The 25,218-nt window shown below is 41.3% G+C and overlaps 1 protein-coding gene across 5 annotated transcripts in view; it reads left to right on the forward strand.

The window, feature by feature from the left end:
- CAMKK1 (calcium/calmodulin dependent protein kinase kinase 1) overlaps positions 1 to 25,218 on the forward strand; it is a 178,156-nt gene that overhangs the window by 83,470 nt on the left and 69,468 nt on the right. For all 5 annotated transcript variants that reach the window (XM_075264891.1, XM_075264894.1, XM_075264895.1 and 2 more), the window contains exon 4: positions 6,011 to 6,064. In XM_075264891.1, coding sequence (XP_075120992.1) covers positions 6,011 to 6,064 — 54 coding nt within the window. The remainder of the gene's footprint in view (positions 1 to 6,010; positions 6,065 to 25,218) is intronic.

Below are 25,218 nucleotides of genomic sequence, written 5' to 3' on the forward strand. Positions count from 1 at the left end.
AGACAAATTGGAGAATTGCCATACAGTACAGTGTAATGGCTTAAGAAGCCCATAAGTCACTGCAGGACTCACATTAACTTGCACTCTGTGCCATGGTACTGATGTAAATAAGCTGCCCGTCCAGAACATCTCCAAGATTGCATATTTCTCCTCTACTGCAGATGCACTGAAAGTGAAAGCTACAAGGAGACTGTAATGGGAAAGGAGCTGAAGAATAAACAGTTTAACTGATGTGATTGAAACATTCGGTTTGATCAGTAATTCTTTAATAAAAATGTTGTTGGTTCTAGGTCTTTATATGCTTTCACGATGTCTTTGATATATAGATTGTATCATTACAGACAACCTTTGTTGGTTTTTATGGGTGTAAATTAGCTCTTGCTAATATATTTTCCTTGCAAGAGCCAATAAAGGGGGAATTTAATAATACGTGCAGCCATTCACAACCGCTTTAAACTGAGTCTATCAGCAGTAAATTGATTAGAAAGCTAATTCCAGTACTTTATAGAAGTGATTCTACGGTTTCCATATATACCTCTGTTATTCAGTTTTGGAGTCTCAATTTCATGTAAATTTTTCTTTATGTATATGAGGGGAAACGTTCTTTGCCTGAGAATCTAGAGCTGAGCCCAAAGTTCAGGCAAACTAAGACAGACCCCCTTATTTACATACTAGCAATACCCGCGACTTCGTCCGAAGCCCCGTTCTCCCTGTGTGTGACAGACCTGCAGCGCAGCCCTGGCTCATCGCCGCTGTGACGCTGGTCTCCCCTCTCACTCCACGCATGACCCCGGCCTCTCTTCTAGGTGTTCCCCCGCCCTACGACCCTGGCTATCCTGGCCTAAACCCCCCCACTCTTTGCCAACACCCCCCATCCCGTGACCCCGGCCCCCACCCCACAGCGACCCCTCAGCGGCTGGCTTGACCCGCTACAGCTTGGCTTGAGTCTGCACAGCTCCGCCCCCTCCATCGCTTGCTCGAATTGGAAATCAGCGCAAAGGAGTGGCATGACGTTAGCGCAGGTCCTTCAGCCCCCACCGACCGTGATTTCGACCTGCGGGGATCTAAAGGAGTCTATGTTTCCTGCCGGGCGCCATTCTAGGTATGTGGCAAATCTCACTATAATCCATTCGGCCATTGCGGAGTGATTGAGGAACAAACATCCAAACACACAAAATTTCTGTGAAACACATACACATTAGGTATCCCTGTGTCTGAAAGTGCCCGGTCTACTGAATATAGGGTGTCTGCAGTGCTCCTGTTCCGGAAGGCGTTAATAGGAGCACTGCAGATACCCTATATTCAGCCAGACTGAATTCCAAGTGGGGAAAGAAAAAACAGTTCTCAAGCTCAGGGAAGGGGCAGACAGACAACCAAAACACCCCCTCCCTTTCCCCAGCACCCAGTATCTACTGCACCCAAAACCATTTTAATTTTTGAAATTTTCCAGTAGCTGCTGCATGTGAAGCTTAATACACCATAATGATTTTGACATCATGGGCAACTTTGCCATCATTGGGTTTTTGACCAGTAATTCTGCCAATTGGTGAATTGTCTGTAGTCATGACATACTGAAACTTACTAAGCCAAGTAGAAAAGTGTTTTTATCATATCGGTAATCACATGCGTATTGTCTTTTATAATAATTTTCTTGTTTTTTCAGTAATAGCATTCTGATATCAGCAACCTGATGTATTTCCAGATGATATCACAGCAAATTGCTGTAGCATATTCTATTTTTAAGTCTCTTTTGATCAATTTAAAAGGTAACCCAATTGTACCAATTGTGAATATTTCGTAACATATCTGTTATATATATCAACCTTTTTTCAAATAATTGTCCCATAAAAAATCCTATTACCTAACAATCGGAACATAAGTAGATGTGACATGGTATCACAAATAACTGTCAGAACAAGCCTCATGGGAAATGTGTTTGCATCGCTGTTGACCTACTAAAATACAGCTGCATGGGAAAATAAATTGCACGTAGTACGCAGCCACATTTTGACCAAAATCCATTAAATGTTTGCTGTCTCATAGTGGAAGCAGTAAATACTCTATTTTCCATATTATTCACTTTTTGCCTAGCAACATTCAACAAGGTTTCTGCCAGCGAAATGTGGGAGTAGATCAGTATTAAACTTACAAATGTGAGTATGGTGTCATTCTAGGACCTGAGAAGAGGTGGCTTATATTAGAATAAATTAATGGCACTAATTTACTTTTTTTTTTTTTTTAATGTTCTCCAGTAATGCTGGTTTTTAAATGCAATTCAAGATATACTGTACTAACAAACATAAAAAAAAGACAAGTCCAACAAGTTCAGCTGGTATCTAATATTTACATTCCTTTTTATTAGCTTAGCATGAAATGTCTTATATAGTTACTACCCTTTCCTTGTGCAAAGAGATATGCACTCACAACTAATAACGTGCACAGAAAGAAAAGTGTGATTGCTGCAAAACTCATCATGCACTTGTTTCTCGGGCAGACACGTGGATTATTGCAGGTTTTTTTTCTCATTAGACACTGGTCTTGTCACATTGAATGTAAAAATGCTTCTCCCACTGCCTTAGAAAAAGGTCCTAAGAGGCTACTTTTGGGTAGTGTACCTCTTGGTGAAAGATCATTGACTGATAGATATGCCTCTGAAGACATTTTGCCCACTTGACACAGTTTGAGAGAGTGTGCATCATTAAAGAGAAGCAGGCCATGTCGATGAATTGCTGCAATCTAGGCGGTTGTGACCTAGCAGTTACGAATTGTTGGGAGAAGTGGTTACATGAGGGCCTGCTGAGATGTTGAACAGGCTCTTGACGGCCCAGACCGACTACTAGTAGAGAGAATCATTTGATCAGTTGTTAAGCACAAGAATCTCCCACTGTGTCCCTGTCCACCAGCTAGACACAGGTGGCGCCCTTATCACTCAATCCTGTATTGCTCATTATGTGTGCTTTCATTGACAACCAGCTACTGTCTTTACCATGTGGAGTGGTGTCATTGGTGTCTGATATTGTAATTGTAACATATATCATCATTGTTCCTTCTTAGTGGTTTATTTTTCTCTCTCATTGAATGTATTTCTTATGTGAAAATATTGTAATACAGATGATATTGCTGGTTTTATTGTAATACGGATGATATTGCTGTTTTTTTTTCCAGAAAAGATATTTGAGACTCTTTCAAATTTAGCAAATGTATGATTTGTAAGGTTTTTCAATATTTACTACACTGCTCAAAAAAATAAAGGGACCACAATGTAACTCCAAGCAACACTGATTGACAATCTATTTCACATGCTGTTGTGCAAATAGAATAGACAACAGATGGAAGTGATTGGCAATTATCGAGACACAGTCAATAAAGGAGGGGTTCTGCTGGTGGGGACCACAGACCACATCTTAGTACCAATGCTTTCTGGCTGATGTTTTGGTCACTTTTGAATGTTGGTTTTGCTTTCACACTCGTGCTCCAGCAATTTCTACAATATTTAAAAAGCAGAATATCTTTCTATACAACAAGATGAATGAAATATCCTTATATCATTACTGAATTTTTTTTATCTGTGCATGTAAGCTTATTATCAGTATATTATGTTGGTATGTGTGCATATGTTACTGTTACTTTGATAAATGTGGGTAGTATGTATAATAACTGGTTATTATACATAATAACCAATGATAGTGGTTAATGTAATAAATATGATGTATTTAAAAGAATTAATCACATATGTTATTAGTAATAATATCCAGCACCCTCAAGTTAGTATGATAAATGTCACACTGTGTGCACGGTTCGACCAGTTCGGCATGTGGCATCTGATTGTTTGCTTTCATGTCAATCGAGGTTGAGTGTTCATTGAGTGTAGATGTCTTGTGTCATCTAGATATGGATACCAGTCGTTTTAGCACAATGGAGGTACCAGTTGTTTTAACGAGGGAAAATGCTATAAGTGCATTGTAGTGCAAGACAAAAAAGATGAGGCTAATGTCTGAATTTAAGTTTCCAAGAGGCAGGATTGGAGACACTGTAAAAATACGGGTTCCTGATGTGGACAATGACGGAAGTGACTCCAGGAACATTCTTGGGGTCATTCTGCAGATGGATGCTGATGGTAAAATGTATGAGATTGGCACTAAGAAAGGAAACTTTGCTCAAAAGTATTCTAGGAACCAGTTTGCCATTTGTAATGAGAATTTCATTTCACAAGAGGAAGTTCCAGATGTAATTGTGACTCTTCATGAGTGTGCCAGGAAATCTTCAATCACAGGTGGACAAGGTTTCAAAAGCTGTAACTGTAGGGGGAAATGTATTTCAGGAAAACGTAGCTGCAAGATGCATGGGTTACTGTGTAATTCCACCTGCCATGACAGTTTGCCATGTTGTAACCCCCCATCAAGAGGGTTTGGAATAACCAGATAAATGATAAGTTAAAGAGGACCTTTCACCACTTTTGGGCACATGCAGTGTTATATACTGCCAGAAAGCCGACAGTGCGCTGAATTCAGCGCACTGTCGGCTTTCCCGATCTGTGCCCGGTGTAAAGAGCTTACGGTGCCGGTACCGTAGTGCTCTATGGTCAGAAGGGCGTTTCTGACAGTCAGTCAGAGACGTCCTTCTGCCTCGCGGCGCCTATCGCGCTGTACTGTGGAGTGGGGAGGAACGCCCCCTCCCTCTGCTCACACAGCTCGTCCATAGACAAGTATTATCAGGAGGGGAGGGGGCGTTCCTCCCCGCTCCACAGTACAGCGCTATAGGCGCTGCGAGGCAGAAGGATGTCTGACTGACTGTCTGAAACGCCCTTCTGACCATAGAGCACTACGGTACCGGCACCGTAAGCTCTTTACACCGGGCACAGATTGGGAAAGCCGACTGTGCGCTGAATTCAGCGCACTGTCGGCTTTCTGGCAGTATATAACACTGCATGTGCCCAAAAGTGGTGAAAGGTCCTCTTTAAATCCATATTATTACATTAACCACCTTTCTTGGTTATTATGTGTAATACCTGGTTATTATGCATACTAACACATTCATCAAAGTAACAGTAACATATATATGTAATGTCTTAGACTAAATCACATTACAAATTATTATGCAAATTATATTTTTGTCTTATTCTACAAAATGGCCAATTCAAATCATGGTCAGTATAATGTATATAAAAAAAATCACAAATTAAAAAATGAAAATTCACTGTTCCAAATTATTATGTACAATAGTTGCTGAACCTTATATAAGTTGTAAAGAACTGAAAATAGTCATTTGTTGAATTTGCAGCATTAAGAGATCACTTTTACTTAAATCAAAAGCATCTTAACAGTTAACGTTAACACAGGGTTCCTTCTTTGATAGCACAGTCACAATTCTCACATCCATTGAACTGGAGTTTTTGGATAGTTTCTGCTTGAATTTCTTTGCAGGATGTCAGAATAGCCTCCCAGACTGCTGTTTTGATGTGAACTGCCTCCCACACTCAGATGTTTTGCTTGAGGATACTTCAAAATTTCTCAATAGGGTTGAGGTCTGGGGGGGATTGTGGCTTCACCATGAGTTTCTCTCCTTTTATGCTCATATCAGCCAGTGACTGCAGACAGAGGTATTCTTTACTTTATGAGATGGTGCATTGTTATGTATGAAGATGATTTTGTTACGGAAGGCTTAAATGGTCAGGCAGAAACTCTATATACTTTACAGAGGACAATTACAGTACTTGCCTGGTGCAAGTCTATCAGGTTAGAAATGTTACAAAATTGTCTAGAAAGATGGTTTAAACCCTTTTTTTTTTCAACTTTAATAATTGACATTGGCAAATCAATGACTGTTATCTAGCATGATCCACCTGTGTGAATATTGTGTTAAGGGAACCTCTGTGGATTTGTGTAGTAGCAGGTTTTTCAGCTATCACTCTCTGTGCACCTGGCAAAACCTTATCTTGAACTCATGTCATGTACACCCATAGTGTTTGGAACGTGATATTCAGTCATCTTACATATCTTTCTATTTTTAGGGCTCGTATGGTGTTGTCAAACTGGCTTACAATCAAAGTGACGACAAATATTATGTAAGTAACACCTGACCAAAGTTGATCTTATAACATATTGTCTGTGTGTTAGGATGAATAACTTTACAGTGTTGAAATACATAAAAAATACACAATACCAAATTATTCATGACTTGCTTAAAGCATGTGAATTAAAGTGGACTCTAAGGCCCGGTTCACATCTGCGTTCAGCAAATCCGTTTGAATCAGTATTTGAAATATTCAATAGCTGATTTCAAACTGTCCGGATTAAAATCCATTGATTTCAATGGGTTTTAAAAGTAATCCGCATGTATCAGTTTGTGCCATTTCTGCGGGGAAACCAGTTTTTTTAGCCAGACACAAAGTCCTGCATGTCCAACTTTGTGCCCAGCCAAAAAAAAACAGTTTCCCCGGGGATAGGCCACAGGCGGGCACCAGCGGTCACCTTTACAAACCCATTCAAGTGAATAGATTTTAAAGCAGACCGCCGGGTTTCCGTCCCCTGTCTAGTTTCACTGGGGCTGAGGACGGAAACCCGGCGGAATGGCAAACACTGGACAGGGGCTCAAGTGTGAACGAACCCTGACACACGGTCAGTTGTTTTTTTGTTTTTTTTTTAACTGACACCCATTGACCAACAACTTACATAAAAGCTCTTAGTGTCCAAAAGTGACCCCAATAGATCTTGTATACCTGCATCCTATCAGCATGTCCATCTGGCCCCTCTGTTCCCCAATACACTGAAGTAAAGCTGCAAGTATATGAAGTTCCCACTTTGATCTGCTCAGGCTGGATCGCTATTGGAGCTGAGATTCTGGTCTTGTTCTTAAACAATTTCCTGGTTTCAAAACTAAGTAACAAATGGCTGTACCTGTGTTATGACTTTAGTATCGGCTCCCATCTGCAGTCCTATTGCAGCTACTTAGAACTCGGAATAAGCGGTACGAGGTTAAAGGTCATGTATGTTTCGCAACCTGTGCAAATACTCTTCATTAAAAATTTGCTACCATTTGCTATAGTTGCTGTGCAGACCTGCGTCTCCATGGAAACAAACACTATGTGCGATCCGATCCGGCTGTCATATTCTGCTCCATGTGTCCGTTACTGCTCTCCAATATTGTTTAGGTAAAAAAGTAATGGACATTTAGAACTAAGATTGACTTCAGGATCAGACTGCACAAAATTTGTTGTCTGTTACCATGGTGAAGCATATGTTTGTTTAGCAACTGAGGACCCAAAACTGAAAAGAAAAATATTTGCAAATTTTCTTAATTTTAATTTTGGTTGCATTGGAGCAATTAAACGTATTTGACTGTAAAGGTACAGTATATATAACCTGTAACCTTTTGACAACATTCAATATAAATGTATATCACATGTACCCAGGGAATATATAGAGCAAGCTCACTAGCAAACAATAATAAATAATAATAGCCCTAGCTCAATAATAGCCCTAATTACCACATGTGTCTGCCACATCTGTGATATTGCCTGTCACAGTTTCAAATAATAGCCCCTGTGAAGGTTATAATTAGAGATGAGCGAACAGTGTTCTATCGAACACATGTTCGATCGGATATCAGGGTGTTCGCCATGTTCGAATCGAATCGAACACCACGTGGTAAAGTGCGCCAAAATTCGATTCCCCTCCCACCTTCCCTGGCGCCTTTTTTGCACCAATAACAGCGCAGGGGAGGTGGGACAGGAACTACGACACTGGGGGCATTGAAAAAAATTGGAAAAAGTCATTGGCTGCCGAAATCAGGTGACCTCCATTTTAGACGAATAGTGGATTTCAAATCCGGGTCATATGAGAATGTGAACTTTGTGACTATGAGACAGGGATAGCTGTACAGGCAGGGATAGCTAGGGATAACCTTTATTTAGGGGGGAATGTTATTAAAAATAACTTTTTGGGGCTCTATCGGGTGTGTAATTGTGATTTTTGTGAGATAAACTTTTTCCCATAGGGATGCATTGGCCAGCGCTGATTGGCCGAATTCCGTACTCTGGCCAATCAGTGCTGGCCAATGCATTCTATTAGCTTGATGAAGCAGAGTGTGCACAAGGGTTCAAGCGCACCCTCGGCTCTGATGTAGCAGAGCCGAGGCTGCACAAGGGTTCAAGCGCACCCTCGGCTCTGATGTAGGAGAGCCGAGGGTGCACTTGAACCCTTGTGCACCCTCAGCTCTGCTACATCAGAGCCGAGGGTGCGCTTGAACCCTTGTGCACACTCTGCTTCATCAAGCTAATAGAATGCATTGGCCAGCGCTGATTGGCCAATGTATTCTATTAGCCTGATGAAGTAGAGCTGAATGTGTGTGCTAAGCACACACATTCAGCTCTACTTCATCGGGCTAATAGAATGCATTGGCCAGCGCTGATTGGCCAGAGTACGGAACTCGACCAATCAGCGCTGGCTCTGCTGGAGGAGGCGGAGTCTAAGATCGCTCCACACCAGTCTCCATTCAGGTCCGACCTTAGACTCCGCCTCCTCCGGCAGAGCCAGCGCTGATTGGCCGAAGGCTGGCCAATGCATTCCTATGCGAATGCAGAGACTTAGCAGTGCTGAGTCAGTTTTGCTCAACTACACATCTGATGCACACTCGGCACTGCTACATCAGATGTAGCAATCTGATGTAGCAGAGCCGAGGGTGCACTAGAACCCCTGTGCAAACTCAGTTCACGCTAATAGAATGCATTGGCCAGCGCTGCTTGGCCAATGCATTCTATTAGCCCGATGAAGTAGAGCTGAATGTGTGTGCTAAGCACACACATTCAGCACTGCTTCATCACGCCAATACAATGCATTAGCCAGTGCTGATTGGCCAGAGTACGGAATTCGGCCAATCAGCGCTGGCTCTGCTGGAGGAGGCGGAGTCTAAGGTCGGACCTGAATGGAGACTGGTGTGGAGCGATCTTAGACTCCGCCTCCTCCAGCAGAGCCAGCGCTGATTGGCCGAATTCCGTACTCTGGCCAATCAGCACTGGCTAATGCATTGTATTGGCTTGATGAAGCAGTGCTGAATGTGTGTGCTTAGCACACACATTCAGCTCTACTTCATCGGGCTAATAGAATGCATTGGCCAATCAGCGCTGGCCAATGCATTCTATTAGCGTGAACTGAGTTTGCACAGGGGTTCTAGTGCACCCTCGGCTCTGCTACATCAGATTGCTACATCTGATGTAGCAGTGCCGAGTGTGCATCAGATGTGTAGTTGAGCAAAACTGACTCAGCACTGCTAAGTCTGCATTCGCATAGGAATGCATTGGCCAGCCTTCGGCCAATCAGCGCTGGCTCTGCCGGAGGAGGCGGAGTCTAAGGTCGGACCTGAATGGAGACTGGTGTGGAGCGATCTTAGACTCCGCCTCCTCCAGCAGAGCCAGCGCTGATTGGCCGAATTCCGTACTCTGGCCAATCAGCACTGGCTAATGCATTGTATTGGCTTGATGAAGCAGTGCTGAATGTGTGTGCTTAGCACACACATTCAGCTCTACTTCATCGGGCTAATAGAATGCATTGGCCAATCAGCGCTGGCCAATGCATTCTATTAGCGTGAACTGAGTTTGCACAGGGGTTCTAGTGCACCCTCGGCTCTGCTACATCAGATTGCTACATCTGATGTAGCAGTGCCGAGTGTGCATCAGATGTGTAGTTGAGCAAAACTGACTCAGCACTGCTAAGTCTGCATTCGCATAGGAATGCATTGGCCAGCCTTCGGCCAATCAGCGCTGGCTCTGCCGGAGGAGGCGGAGTCTAAGGTCGGACCTGAATGGAGACTGGTGTGGAGCGATCTTAGACTCCGCCTCCTCCAGCAGAGCCAGCGCTGATTGGCCGAATTCCGTACTCTGGCCAATCAGCACTGGCTAATGCATTGTATTGGCTTGATGAAGCAGTGCTGAATGTGTGTGCTTAGCACACACATTCAGCTCTACTTCATCGGGCTAATAGAATGCATTGGCCAATCAGCGCTGGCCAATGCATTCTATTAGCGTGAACTGAGTTTGCACAGGGGTTCTAGTGCACCCTCGGCTCTGCTACATCAGATTGCTACATCTGATGTAGCAGTGCCGAGTGTGCATCAGATGTGTAGTTGAGCAAAACTGACTCAGCACTGCTAAGTCTGCATTCGCATAGGAATGCATTGGCCAGCCTTCGGCCAATCAGCGCTGGCTCTGCCGGAGGAGGCGGAGTCTAAGGTCGGACCTGAATGGAGACTGGTGTGGAGCGATCTTAGACTCCGCCTCCTCCAGCAGAGCCAGCGCTGATTGGCCGAATTCCGTACTCTGGCCAATCAGCACTGGCTAATGCATTGTATTGGCTTGATGAAGCAGTGCTGAATGTGTGTGCTTAGCACACACATTCAGCTCTACTTCATCGGGCTAATAGAATGCATTGGCCAGCGCTGATTGGCCGAATTCCGTACTCTGGCCAATCAGCACTGGCTAATGCATTGTATTGGCTTGATGAAGCAGTGCTGAATGTGTGTGCTTAGCACACACATTCAGCTCTACTTCATCGGGCTAATAGAATGCATTGGCCAATCAGCGCTGGCCAATGCATTCTATTAGCGTGAACTGAGTTTGCACAGGGGTTCTAGTGCACCCTCGGCTCTGCTACATCAGATTGCTACATCTGATGTAGCAGTGCCGAGTGTGCATCAGATGTGTAGTTGAGCAAAACTGACTCAGCACTGCTAAGTCTGCATTCGCATAGGAATGCATTGGCCAGCCTTCGGCCAATCAGCGCTGGCTCTGCCGGAGGAGGCGGAGTCTAAGGTCGGACCTGAATGGAGACTGGTGTGGAGCGATCTTAGACTCCGCCTCCTCCAGCAGAGCCAGCGCTGATTGGCCGAATTCCGTACTCTGGCCAATCAGCACTGGCTAATGCATTGTATTGGCTTGATGAAGCAGTGCTGAATGTGTGTGCTTAGCACACACATTCAGCTCTACTTCATCGGGCTAATAGAATGCATTGGCCAATCAGCGCTGGCCAATGCATTCTATTAGCGTGAACTGAGTTTGCACAGGGGTTCTAGTGCACCCTCGGCTCTGCTACATCAGATTGCTACATCTGATGTAGCAGTGCCGAGTGTGCATCAGATGTGTAGTTGAGCAAAACTGACTCAGCACTGCTAAGTCTGCATTCGCATAGGAATGCATTGGCCAGCCTTCGGCCAATCAGCGCTGGCTCTGCCGGAGGAGGCGGAGTCTAAGGTCGGACCTGAATGGAGACTGGTGTGGAGCTATCTTAGACTCCGCCTCCTCCAGCAGAGCCAGCGCTGATTGGTCGAGTTCCGTACTCTGGCCAATCAGCACTGGCCAATGCATTTCTATGGGGAAAAGTTAGCTTGCGAAAATCGCAAACTGACAGGGATTTCCATGAAATAAAGTGACTTTTATGCCCCCAGACATGCTTCCCCTGCTGTCCCAGTGTCATTCCAGGGTGTTGGTATCATTTCCTGGGGTGTCATAGTGGACTTGGTGACCCTCCAGACACGAATTTGGGTTTCCCCCTTAACGAGTTTATGTTCCCCATAGACTATAATGGGGTTCGAAACCCATTCGAACACTCGAACAGTGAGCGGCTGTTCGAATCGAATTTCGAACCTCGAACATTTTAGTGTTCGCTCATCTCTAGTTATAATCATGTAATGTATGAAAAACATTGTTATCCTTAAAAGCTGAATGCTAGATATAGTTGCTTATGCTTGAAACTGGTATAATGTTAAATGATAAGATGGCGCCTGCTTCCAGGATGGGTGCAAGAAAAACAAATGCTTGGCTTGCTGCTAGAAGACAGCTCCCCAAGGTCACCACACAGGACCGGGAGTAGCTGGCTATATATGGCACTGTTTAAAATATTTCTGTTTGATTGAGATGTACCATACCAATCAGGAATGAAAATTTATGTTGTTCTCCTATCACTTCCTTTCTCTGCTACTATTTAACCCCGTTGTTTTAATAAAAAGTGCGTCAGCACATATTCCTTAGCTGAGAGAAGAACGAATACCAACACAGAGTGGTGTGACTTCTTTACCGCCTGGCACTCAGCCTAATTAATTAAGATGACGACAGGATTATTGGTCAATTTGTAATAAACGCAACTCTCACCTTATCACTCCTAACCCCATAGAATCTGTAAAGGCTAGCCTATGCCTTGTAATAATGGTTCCCAAAGCCATAGTCACTTCTAATACAGCTATATTGGTCAAAATCATATCATATCGTCCATACTGCCAATCTTGTTACCAACAGCCATAGTTCCTCTGTAAAGCAGCTTTATACCATGTTTGTGGGGATAACGTCACTCCTTAGGGAGAGACCACCTTCTCAGGTGTGTGGAGATTTATAGCCATAGTTGCTCCACTGCAAAGGAACATAGGAAGAATATGCAAATCTGTTTCCCAAGATGTTATCCCCACAATCTGGTCTCACAGCCTCTCACTTAAACCAAATCAGTTCTCTCTAGGCTGTGCTGATGACGTCCAAAGAGACAGAAACGGTGCCGTCCGTAGCTGAGAAACTGATTTGGTTATAACCTCGCATCATGCAGCAAAGGCTTCTGGGAAGTCGGGCATGTTGTTCAGGGTGCTTGCTATAGAGGGCAGCATAACAGAGGCACTGTCTCCCTGTTTACATCTTGGGAGACAGATTTGCATATTCTTCCCATGTTCCTTTGCAGTGGAGCAACTATGGCTGTATAAGTCTCCACACACCTGAGAAGGTGGTCTCTCCCTAAGGAGTGACGTTATCCCCACAAGATGGCACTGGTGAGAGAGTTCTCCATAACCATAAAGGTCGACTACCAGTAGTACTGCTTTCTCACACACAGATCAGGTAGTCCCGCTGGCATAACTACATTGTGGCTGCCTCCGGTTACCAGGGGGAGCCAAATGCTACACTTGGCTGCAGTGGGACACAGCTGCAATGACAGGAGTGACACAGATCTGTGTGTGAGAACCCATATACCATTAGCATTTGCCAACTCTAAATTGTTTTGGGTATAAGAGGGTCTAATGAGTGGATTGTGGTTCGTGGAAAAAGATAAGACATCCTCTGAAAATAAGCCTTATCCCATCTTTCGGAGCAAAAAATATATAAATAACACGGTACTTACCTTATTCGTGTCCTGCTGCTTTTCACCTACACCCCCTCCCATCAGATGAGTAGCCACGTATCAGCAGTCCATCAATAACTCCGCTATGAATGAACTCTTTATTCAGAGACTGGTGGTCAAGACCCCTTCTATATCTTCATCTCTTCTTTATCTTTTCTTATTTACATGCCATACCCCTCATATAAAACATCTTCAAGCTAAATATAAGCAGCCATGAAATAAATGTACTTCGGCGGTATATATCTGTTTTGCTGTAATGAATTGAAAGCAATATTTACTGTTTCAGATGTCACATGCATTGCTGTAGACAGGTTTTATTTTCTACGTTGCTATGATGGGTGTCTGACACTCTGTGGTTTTAGATGATGTTGCTACACGTATAATTTTTCTAATACAAATGCTTTATATCTAGTGCCCATACAGGCTGTGAGATTTAATTGGGAGTTTTCCTTTGTATCTTTGTGTATGAATCCTAGTTTGGAATAAAATGGTCATTATTATGTGTCTTACTATCGTATTACTGTTCGAGCACAAGCGTAAAATATTTGCCAAGCTACCAGCTGCGAATCTGACTCAAGAGCACAGTTATGAGGTTAATATGTTTTTTTTTCTGACAGCAAATATTTTTGCTTTTCTAACTCTATTTCTCTGCATAGTAATAACACTGCAAAACAATGAGTGTAATAGTATGTGATTTAATGAGCAGTGTTAGACGAGGTGCACCAATTATACCGCTCGTGGTGTTTGTTCCAGGCACTAGATTTCAGGAAACCCAGAATTGAGCTTGTAGCTTAAAAATCTCCAATAAATTGGATAATTTAGGGCCAATTAATATTTGTAGTTTTCTTTATATTCCTCTACGCAATATAGACATGTACATTGTTGTGTGTCGTAGTAGTAGTAGTAGTAGTAGTAAAAGAAAATAAGATAATTGACCGTATTTAAAACTGTTTTATACCTGGAGGCATTTTTTATTACTTGGAATTAGTTCTTCTCCCAGGAAGAAGCCTTTTTTTCTAGTGCCACCTATAGAAGCTAATGTACCCTGTAAGTCAGTATCTTACTCCAGAAGGAGTCTTTGTGCATGATTTATGTATTATTCAATCAGGATCAACCATCTGTGAACAGTTCTTTTCAGGTCTATTAAACCTTACCGGCACAATGGTTGCTTATTAAGTGTACCCATTGTTTCAGGTGACTTTTCAGATTAGCCGTTTTGTATGTACATAAGGAGTAACTATTTCTGGTCTTATTATATAGTATTATTCACTTGCTTTCCTCTCTGCAGACTTTATCTCTAATTGCCAGTTTTCCCTGAGCTAGTCGGTGGGAACTACCTGCTGTTGTCCGTAGATATCACTTATAAAAAACATATATACAGGGAAACAACAACAGCATGGAAGACATTATAAAGGAATTCTAAACACTTTAGAATATAGTAGCTGTTAGACAGTAAAACATTTACTGTTAGCTGTAACATTACTCCTGTGTAGGTTCACTGCGTCTCCTCTCCATAGGTTTCTATGGGTAACATGTCATGTGAACTTACTGTAAGTTCACAATCTATCTTTTTCCCCACAACGAATTTAGCAGAAATTTTAAGTGAGTAGTTTAGAAATCAATGGGAGGAACCTCTTTCCTCATGCAGCAAATTGGACCTTCTGTCAAGAGGTGGCACCTCTACTGTACCTGACTGCTGTTGCTTGCTTGGCAGCATAGCCCGAAGTGGCTGAATTCTCCCTTGCTCATTAAGTAAAAAATGTGGTTAAAATTTAACCACATTGGTGAGACATTGTACCGTCAAAACATATTGATCATACTAAAATATTTTTGATTGCATGATACCCATTGAAAATATTGTGAACGAGGGAGAAAGATAATATTTTAGGGGTTGTTTAATAAGGGATATACTGGGGCAATGGTAAAGATGATACTCCTAAGCCAAAATCACTCCATATGCACCACAACCAGTGAGTGTACCAAGTGCTGCTATTATTGTAACAGCTTAGATGCCATAGTTGCTTTAAGCATGCCATCTAAGAGGTTAATTACTTGAGCGCCTTCATCTTTGGGCCAGTCGTTAACCCAGTAATGTCTTATGAAGGGTGTTTAGGCTCCTAAGCTTATAGTTCTATAACTTTTATTATACCCTGCCATAGGCTGTATGTAATAGAAATACAGCAATCTGAAAATACACTGCAATACAGAATAATCTCACTATATTATATGAGTGCTCAAACCCACTAGGGGTCCTAAATATAAAGAAAACAAAGATTTTAAACATTAGAACCCCAAAAACAATTAAGAATTCTAATCACCCCTCTTTCTAATTTTACATATAACAGTAAAGAAATAAACATCCAAAAATGCCTGAACTAATAAAATGTATGCTGCAATAGAAAATCAATGACCCCCTGCCCAAACAAAATGGATTAGAAAATGATCAACAATTTGTATCAACCCCATAATGATACAATTAAAAAATGACAGCATGTGATTCAAATAAAAGGCTGTTACATACAGTCCTATGAAAAAGTTTGGGCACCCCTATTAATCTTAATCATTTTTAGTTCTAAATATTTTGGTGTTTGCAACAGCCATTTCAGTTTGATATATCTAATAACTGATGGACACAGTAATATTTCAGGATTGAAATGAGGTTTATTGTACTAACAGAAAATGCGCAATATGCATTAAACCAAAATTTGACCGGTGCAAAAATATGGGCACCTCAACAGAAAAGTGACATTAATATTTAGTACATCCTCCTTTTGCAAAGATAACAGCCTCTAGTCGCTTCCTGTAGCTTTTAATCAGTTCCTGGATCCTGGATGAAGGTATTTTGGACCATTTCTTTCTACAAAACAATTCAAGTTCAGTTAAGTTTGATGGTCGCCGAACATGGACAGCCCGCTCTCAAATGATCTGAAAACAAAGATTGTTCAACATAGTTGTTCAGGGGAAGGATACAAAACGTTGTCTCAGAGATTTAACCTGTCAGTTTCCACTGTGAGGAACATAGTAAGGAAATGGAAGACCACAGGGACAGTTCTTGTTAAGCCCAGAAGTGGCAGGCCCAGAAAAATATCAGAAAGGCAGAGAAGAAGAATGGTGAGAACAGTCAAGGACAATCCACAGACCACCTCCAAAGAGCTGCAGCATCATCTTGCTGCAGATGGTGTCACTGTGCATCGGTCAACTATACAGCGCACTTTGCACAAATAGAAGCTGTATGGGAGAGTGATGAGAAAGAAGCCGTTTCTGCACGTACGCCACAAATAGAGTTGCCTGAGGTATGAAAAAGCACATTTGGACAAGGCAGCTTCATTTTGGAAACAAAAATTGAGTTGTTTGGTTATAAAAAAAGGCCAATGCCGGCATCGGGAATCTTGTTAAAGTTGAGGGTCGCATGGATTCCACTCAGTATCAGCAGATTCTTGAGAATAATGTTCAAGAATCAGTGACGAAGTTGAAGTTACGCCGGGGATGGATATTTCAGCAAGACAATGATCCAAAACACCGCTCCAAATCCTCAGGCATTCATGCAGAGGAACAATTACAATGTTCTGGAATGGCCATCCCAGTCCCCAGACCTGAATATCATTGAACATCTGTGGGATGATTTGAAGCGGGCTGTCCATGCTCGGCGACCATCTAACTTAACTGAACTTGAATTGTTTGTCCAAAATACCTTTATCCAGGATCCAGGAACTGATTAAAAGCTACAGGAAGCGACTAGAGGCTGTTATCTTTGCAAAAGGAGGATCTACTAAATATTAATGTCACTTTTCTGTTGAGGTGCCCATACTTTTGCACCGGTCAAATTTTGGTTTAATGCATATTGCACATTTTCTGTTAGTACAATAAACCTCATTTCAATCCTGAAATATTACTGTGTCCATCAGTTATTAGATATATCAAACTGAAATGGCTGTTGCAAATACCAAAATATTTAGAACTAAAAATGATTAAGATTAATAGGGGTGCCCAAACTTTTTCATAGGACTGTAGCTATGTAGATTGTAATGTGTCAGACTATGGCAACACAAACTCATTTTTTTTCAATGTCTTCATTTTCTAATAGAAAAGTTAAAAAAAAAAAAAAAAAAAAAAAATTATATATGTAATATACTGTATATTTGGTGTCACCCGCTGGAAATGTACTGGCCTGCAGGATGCAGTTAACCTGTTTTTTTTACTGCACAATGAGCAATAAGACCACAAAAAGTAATGACAGATCTCTGGTTCTTCACATACCTAGCATAGCTACACCAAGATAGTATGCCTAGCCTCAGCACCCTGCTTCCGTGTCTTTCCTCTTCAGCCTCGTATTATTAGAAGAAAATAGAAATAAGATGGACTGTGACTGCTAGCGCTGTGTATTTAAGTTTCCTACATGGATTTCTTACTTATGAGTTATGATTTTTATGGTAGGGGTCATTTTAATTTTCTTCTCAAGCACTAGAAAAGCGAGATTCTGCCCTCAGCGGGAGAGGAGATTACAAGCCTTCTAAGTGATAAAAGATGCAATTTTCTTAAATAAAATACATATATTTGTTAGATTACAAGTACTATTGCATTTTAACAGCGATAGCCATTGAAGCTTTTAAACATGGAGACATTTTGCAGAGTTACTGAAACTTATGGATTTTACTTTTTGAGATGGGTTTAACTGTTTGAGTTGTTTGGCTGCAGCATCTGTAGAAGGCTATCGGCCTTATTATACATGTATATGCCTCCAATTTCATAGAGTTTTTTTTCTGTTGGATTTTGTAAATATTGAACAGAAGTAAGTGATATCTGGTAGGTATCTTCAAAATACAGCCCTAAAACTGTGGCATGCTGAGTACCTACATTTGTGTAGTAAAGAGCTGCCTGGGGTTCTTTGTTCTCCTGTATGTGCTAGGCATTGTATACTGCCTAACCCTAATTACTTCTCTGTATTGGTAATGCCTAATAAAACATGCTATGTCTACTACCAAGGAAACCTAAAGAGATGGTTCCAAAAACAGTCTTCTGTTGGTGCATGTGATTTACTGTTTTAGCTATTTGTTTTTGCAAACATTTTACATATCAGTGCATTTCAGTCTCTTCATTTAAAGTTCAAATTATTTTGTTGTGCTCTCCTCTCTATGCTGTTGAAATGTTAATTTGGTTTAAAGGGGCTCTATCATTGGGAAAAGTCATTTTTAACTAATCACATCCTTTCATAGACTTTAGAAATGCTATTCCACACCTACCTTTAGTATGTAGATTGCCTCAGTGGTTTTTGAATAAGTCCGTTTTTATTCATATTCTAATTAGACTGGTGCACAATGCATCGTGCACTCCTCTCCTATTGTTTCCTATGCACAGACTGATGATGATGATGACTCAGCTTCTTGTTTGCACGCACACACACATAGGAGATAATAGCAGAGACGAGTGCTGCTGGGAACTTCCTGTCACTGAGGCAATTTACGTACTAAAGGTAGGTGTGGAATAACCTTTCTAAAGCCTATGCAAGGATGTGCTTAGCTAAAAGTGACTTTTCCTAATGATAGAGCCCCTTTAAAGAGGACCTTCGATGTCCTCGGTACATACGGTTTTATATACTGCTAGAAAGCTGAGAGTGTGCTGAATTCCCGTTATTTTCCTCAGGAGAAGAGATATCTGTGCATTTACCAATAGCTCTTCACTGCCAGAAGGGCGTTCCTGACAGAGTGTAGCGATACTGTGCCCAGCCATGACGCTGAGTGGTGAGGAATGCCCCCCCCCCCCTAGTACTAGTCTATGGACGTGTAGTGTCAGGAGAGGAGGGGGGTATTCCTCACTGCTCAGTGTCATGTCTGGGCGGTAAGGAACGCCCCCTCTGACAGTATAGCGCTATGGACAGTACTGTCAGGAGGGGCGTTCCCAGTTAGACTGTCAGGAAAGCCCTTCTGACAGTGAAGAGCTATCAGTAAATCTCTTCCCCCAGGGCACATAATGAGAAAGCCAACTGTGCCAGCTTTCTAACGGTATATAAAACTGCATGTACCCGAGGACATGAAAGGTCCTCTTTAAGGAAAATTTTAAAAAATGAAAAAAAAAGCAACAACTCTACATTGAGGAACTAATGAGAGACTGATAAATGCAAAAATCATATAACTACAACAATGTTCATACATGTACTGTGTAAGTTTTTAGTTGTTTATCTCAAATTCAAGTATAATTTGTAAACCGGACAGCTTTTTGTGCACACTTATATTTGGATTGGAATATTCTTTTATCTTGGAAACCGCCAAGGTAAACATGTTGTGGATAAAATATAATGTGATCCTAGAACTCTGTACTATTTTGGGCCTTCTCTGTTTAGTTTAGTAATTAACTGATAATAGCAATTGTAATTGATGTTCCAGCTTGGCTGAGCGTACAAAGTTTGGAGGCTGGAAAATAATAACATTTCATTCTATCACTACAAGAGTGTTTGGACAAATTGACTGTGTCTTGTTCTCCTACTTGCCAACTCTCAGGGAATGTCTAGGAGGCTCCTGAAATGAGGGGAGACCTTTCCGGACTCCCTGGAGAGCTGGCAAATCTCCCGCATGTTACTCCCCAGCAACAGGAGAGATATCATAAATTATGAGAAGAAAGCTGCTCTGCTCTGTAGACCTGATAACCTATGTAATACACAGAGTGCATGGTTATCAGGTCTCTAAGACAAAGCTGCTCTCTTCTCATTATATGTCTCTTCTGCTACAGGGGAGCAGCATCACTTGTAATAATATTTACCTACCCTGTGACTTTACTGTGTGAAGGACACAAAGTAGCATTAGTGTACTCTGAGTGGGCCACAATGTGATATTTTATTATTATTATTATTATTATTATTATTATTATTATTATTAGATGATGGAGATCCACAAGGGGACATTAAATAGTGTGGAAGCCACAAGGGGGCATTACTATACTGCACATGAGGCCACAAGGGGGCATGTTACAGTGCCCTGCACCACAAGGGGAAATTATTACACATGTGGATGGATCAAAAAGAGAGATTATTATACTGTGGGGGGGCTACAAGGGATCATTATTATACTGTGAGAGATGCACAATAGGGCATAATTATCCTATGGAAGGCCGCAAGGGGGCATTATTATCTTGTGGATTGTCACAAGGGGGTAATTATTATACTGTGTCGGGGCCACACAAGTGAATTACGCTGTGTGTTAAAGTGCTATTACTGTTTGGAGGCACAAAGGGACTGGGCAGTGTGAAATGGAACACTGGCACGATTAAGAGCCATAAATTTGCCCCTGAATATAAAATGTAGGTTTTGTGTAGCAGTCTTGTGTTGAATACGGAGGAGTGCAGCCTAGGGAGCCTGGCATTTTCCACGCAAAATGGTATGCATGTCACACTATTTGGTCAGATTTTTGATTTGTAAATAGTGGTATTACTTGTGATCTTGGCATAACACCCGGATCCCTCACCCATGGGTGGTAGAAACTGCTAGTGTGCAAACATCACATACAGCACTCCTCTTATTCAAGTAGTAGGAGCTGTGCTCCATTTCCCCAAAACACCACTATGCAGTGGACAGGGCAGCTTTTACTGTATAGGAGCGGTGCTGTTAACATTTTGGTTTTTTTTTTTTTAGTCCCCTTATAGAGCTTGAACCTTCAGTCTTTAGATCACTTGTGCCATAGACTTTCACTACTATGTTGCATCTGTGGCCTAATACAGGCAGGACTCAATTACTATATTACTATGAGACAGGCCTGGGAGACTTCAGATTTGGCTGTTTAATAGCATCTGATTTTGGGATCCATATGAATACCTGAAAAAACATAGTCGCACATCCCACAATGTAGATGACTTTAATAGTAAAATGAAGGTTTACTGTTGGCATCTACTTTACTTGTTTTCTGTTCTTATACTTTTTTCTTTTTTTTAATTCCCTTAAGTGAGTTACACTCTGTTTGACCCTCTAATATATTAGTGGGATTTAAAAAGAACTTTGTCTTCCCAGAAAAGTGGGTCTTCCAAGGGGGTCCTACAACTAAATTTGGTCATTTCATAGATCAAGTGAAAGATGTTGTGGAGAAGGGCAGAAGTATGGCAGTGTTGTCTTTTAGACACGACCTTGAAAAATAGACATATGGTTGCCATTTGCCATTGCAGCATTGTCACTTGTGTTGTGAGAACACATTGCATTCAATCTTTCCATTCACATGTCCATTTTTTTGACGGTCCATTTTTAACAACTGTCAAAAAAACCTGACCTGTACTATCTTGTTTGTTTGTTTTCATGGACATACGGACCCATTAGAAATCAATGGATCCCTTTTTAACTGATGTAAACAGATCGATGGGTTGGATCAAAAAAGACCAATGAAATATATCCATTGTCTTCACTGACGGTTACAAACTGACGCAAAACTGATGACAACTGGCCATCAAAAATGGAACAATGGATGCAAAACTGATGGAAAACAGATGTAAAAACGGACATTAATGCCCATTTTTAATGGATGTTAGATCAAAAAATTTGACCGTCTCTGTTTCTTCAAACAAAATATTGTCTAGAAATGCCTGTCTGAATAAACTATGCACGGTTGCAGAGGCGCCTTAAATTCATAACATATATACCTTTACATACAAACAGTTTTTTTTGCTTGCTTCTATATATTAGACCAGGGGTGCTCACACTTGTACAGGGGTTGAGTTACTTATAAATTGACCAATTCAAAATGATCTATTGTGTGGGCGGGGCCTGGGTCTGCTGTGTGGGCAGGGCCCACTAGTCTAACAAGCATGGGCGGGGCTTAACAAGTCTAAGGGGTGTGGCCTGTTTTGATGCAGACATTCTGATTGGCTCAGAGCTCACATGGCACTGCCCAGGCACCTAGCACAGAGCCGACACCACTGCCAGTAATGCTGGTGCCCACAGCACAGACCTTCAGCATGGAAGGCTCCTGCCCGCGGCCGACTGGAGAGCGGGGAGCGTATCATCCCCCAGAGCTGCTGCCGCTTCTGTCTTGTGTGTCTCGGTGGCGAGGCATGACTCGCTCCCCGCTCTCCAGTCTGACACGGAAACTAGGCGGGGCTGCGGCCTAGGCCACACCCACACAGCAGACCGCACCTGCAATGAACGCTTCTGGCTGCATCACGCGATCGACCTATACTTCGTTCGCGATCGACCGGTAGATCGCGATCGACGTATAGGGCACCCCTGTATTAGCAAGAGTAAAGTGAAAAGGACCCCTGTATTAGACCTTATTTACATATTTGTGAGCCAGAACAGTCACTGTTGCAAAACACTGACATGTGAATAACGCTGAACTAGGAAATTTGCTGTAAGGTTTTGGTATGTCTTGAGGACCTTGGAAATGAAAGCACATAACATTTTGCTTTGTAAAATATTATTTTCACACACACAGGTCACATGTATGTCTGTGAATATGTTTTACAACATGATTTTATGGTCCTTGTACCTCCTCTACAACATAGACACATACTCTACAGTTGTGAGACAAATAGAATGATGTGGTTTTGCAATGGGACAAATGGGGAATGCTTCAAAATTGTTTTGGAATCTAGTAATTTATTTAGGCTGTATTCACACAACCGAGACCTGTCTGAGAATAATAGTTGATATTTGGAAAACCTTTACCATACAGAGCCCCGGGAACTCAGGCTACAAGTGAGGTTCTCCGCAATCACACTGTGATTATTGATGGTGAACCCTTCAGAGCAGACATCCCTTTTAATAAGCCTTTAAGAATTGACCAAAGGTTACAAGGGTAACAAAGTAGCAAAATCAATTGACACCCCTTCACACTAGTGAATTTTATATGAGCCATAGTATGATGGTTAGTGTGTTTTTTTGTTTTTTCTTTCTTTTTATGCCTTTCCCTGACTATTTTAGAGAATTCAGTTCTGTGCCATTTCAATAGCTGCCTTGTTCAGTGCTTCAGGTTTACAATGGCTATATATTCATTGTGGAAATGAGAATTGCAATAGATGCAGATTGGAATGAACAATTCTCCAGCGCCATGCTATTATTCAGCCAGGCATAATTTAATCAGCTTCTTTTTGTGGTTATTCTTTTGTTGGAAGAAGAGATGGAGATTGGATTTTGCGCTTGTAGAAGTGTTTTCCTATGAAGAAATGGTTAGTACTAGGAATCGGTAGGAAAATGTGTAGATACTTTACTAGACTGCTGTAAAGCTAGGGGTCAACAAACTTCTTGCTTTAAAGAAATAAAATTTCCAACATTTGGACATTATATAACTTAGACAGCTCATTTAATTTTTTTTCCACTGTTTAATGTATTATATTCACCAATATCTCCAAGCTCTACTCTTTGGTGTGATTTTGTTATTTCTGTATGATGAAGACTTCTTTTATATCAAAGTATACAGGGGCTACCATATTTGACATACAGTGTTTCATTGAAAGAAGACCGATATATAATATATAATAATAATATAAATATATGATAAAATAATTATTAAGAAGTTGAGTTGTTCATATTACCACCTTGTTTTTTAATGAGCTATGTGATAAACATAAGTATTAGAATAAAAAGAAACAAATTGCAGTATACGTTTTGCGTCATTTCCGCTAGGTTACAGGCTCTGTTGCAGTTTCTTCCCTGCCAGAGGATATAAATCTGACTAGGTCATGTCATAAACACATTCATTCATAGTGAAATGGATAGTGATCTGTTTGTGTCCATTTTGTAATCCGTTTTTCCCTCTGCACATGCTCAGAATGAAGAAGAGGAAAAAAAAACACGTTTGCAAAAACAGACACAAATGGACAGGTTTTTTTTGACAGACATCCATTAACTAATCCGTCTAAAAAGATGGATTTGGGTAACCACTGTGTGCTGCTCACTCACTATAAAAACTGTATCGGCAAGTCTTAGGTACTTTAGTGCTGTCACATAGATTTTACTACAGTTTGTACGGCAAGTTTCCTTATCATTCTAACTATAGGGTGGTTTTCCTATAGTTATAATTGAAGCAGAAAGTCCACAGAGGAAATATAGCACCAAGTACCCATACAGCAATTTGCAACCACATATGGGGTATCTTCTCCTTTAACCTTTTGTGAAAATGAGAAATTTGGGCCTAATGCAACATTTTAGTGGGAAAAAAAAGTAATTTTTCATTTCTATGGCCCAATTCTGTGAAATACCTGTAAGGTCAAAGTACTCAGTATATCCCTTGATATTGAGATTTTCACTATTTGGCACTTCAGGGCTCTTGCAATGAGACATGATGCCTGAAAACTATTCCAGCAAAATCTGTCCTTCAAAAGCCAGATAGCGCTCTTTCCTTTTCAAGCCCTGCCATATGCTATATATCAGTGTACCAGCACATATGAGGTATTGTCATGTTCAGGAAAAAAATGTTAGTTGGTTATTCTACTTTAACCCTTTGTGAAGATGAAAAATATGAGACTAAAGCAACACTTGAAAAACCTGCAGGGTCAGATTACTCAAAATACACCCTTTGATAAATTCCTTGAGTTTGTCTAGTTTCCAAAATGGGATCACTTTCTGGGGCTTTCCACTGTGACATGGTGCCTGAAACTGATCACAGCAAACTCTGCCTATCAAAAGCGCATTGGTGCTCTTTCCCTTGCTGTGTGCCCATATATCCGTTTACATTCATGATGGGTACTATTGTAGTCAGGTGAACTTGCATAACAAATCGTGTGATGCATTTTCTCCTTCAATCCCTTGTGAATGTGTAAATTCTAGGGCTAAATGGAAATATTAGTAAAAGAAATTGAAACATGTAAATTTCACCTCCATTTTGTTCTAATTCCTGTTAAATGATTATAGGGTTAAGATACTTTGTATATACTGTTCCGACTTATTCAAGGAGTTTTGAGAATGGAGTGATTTATGGGGTTTTCTAATAAAGAGGTCTTTCAAAACCCCTTCAGAACTGAAGAAATCCCTTGAAAAATGCTGTTTGACTATTAAACCTTATACCGTCCATAAAAAATTAAAGGATGGTTAAAGTTTGATGGCAACATAAAGTAGAGAGATGGTAAATTAGGTTTATGAACTACTTTGGGTGGTATAACTATC

The sequence above is a fragment of the Leptodactylus fuscus genome, chromosome 2 (genome assembly GCF_031893055.1).
Source record: "Leptodactylus fuscus isolate aLepFus1 chromosome 2, aLepFus1.hap2, whole genome shotgun sequence".
Lineage (NCBI taxonomy): Eukaryota > Metazoa > Chordata > Amphibia > Anura > Leptodactylidae > Leptodactylus > Leptodactylus fuscus.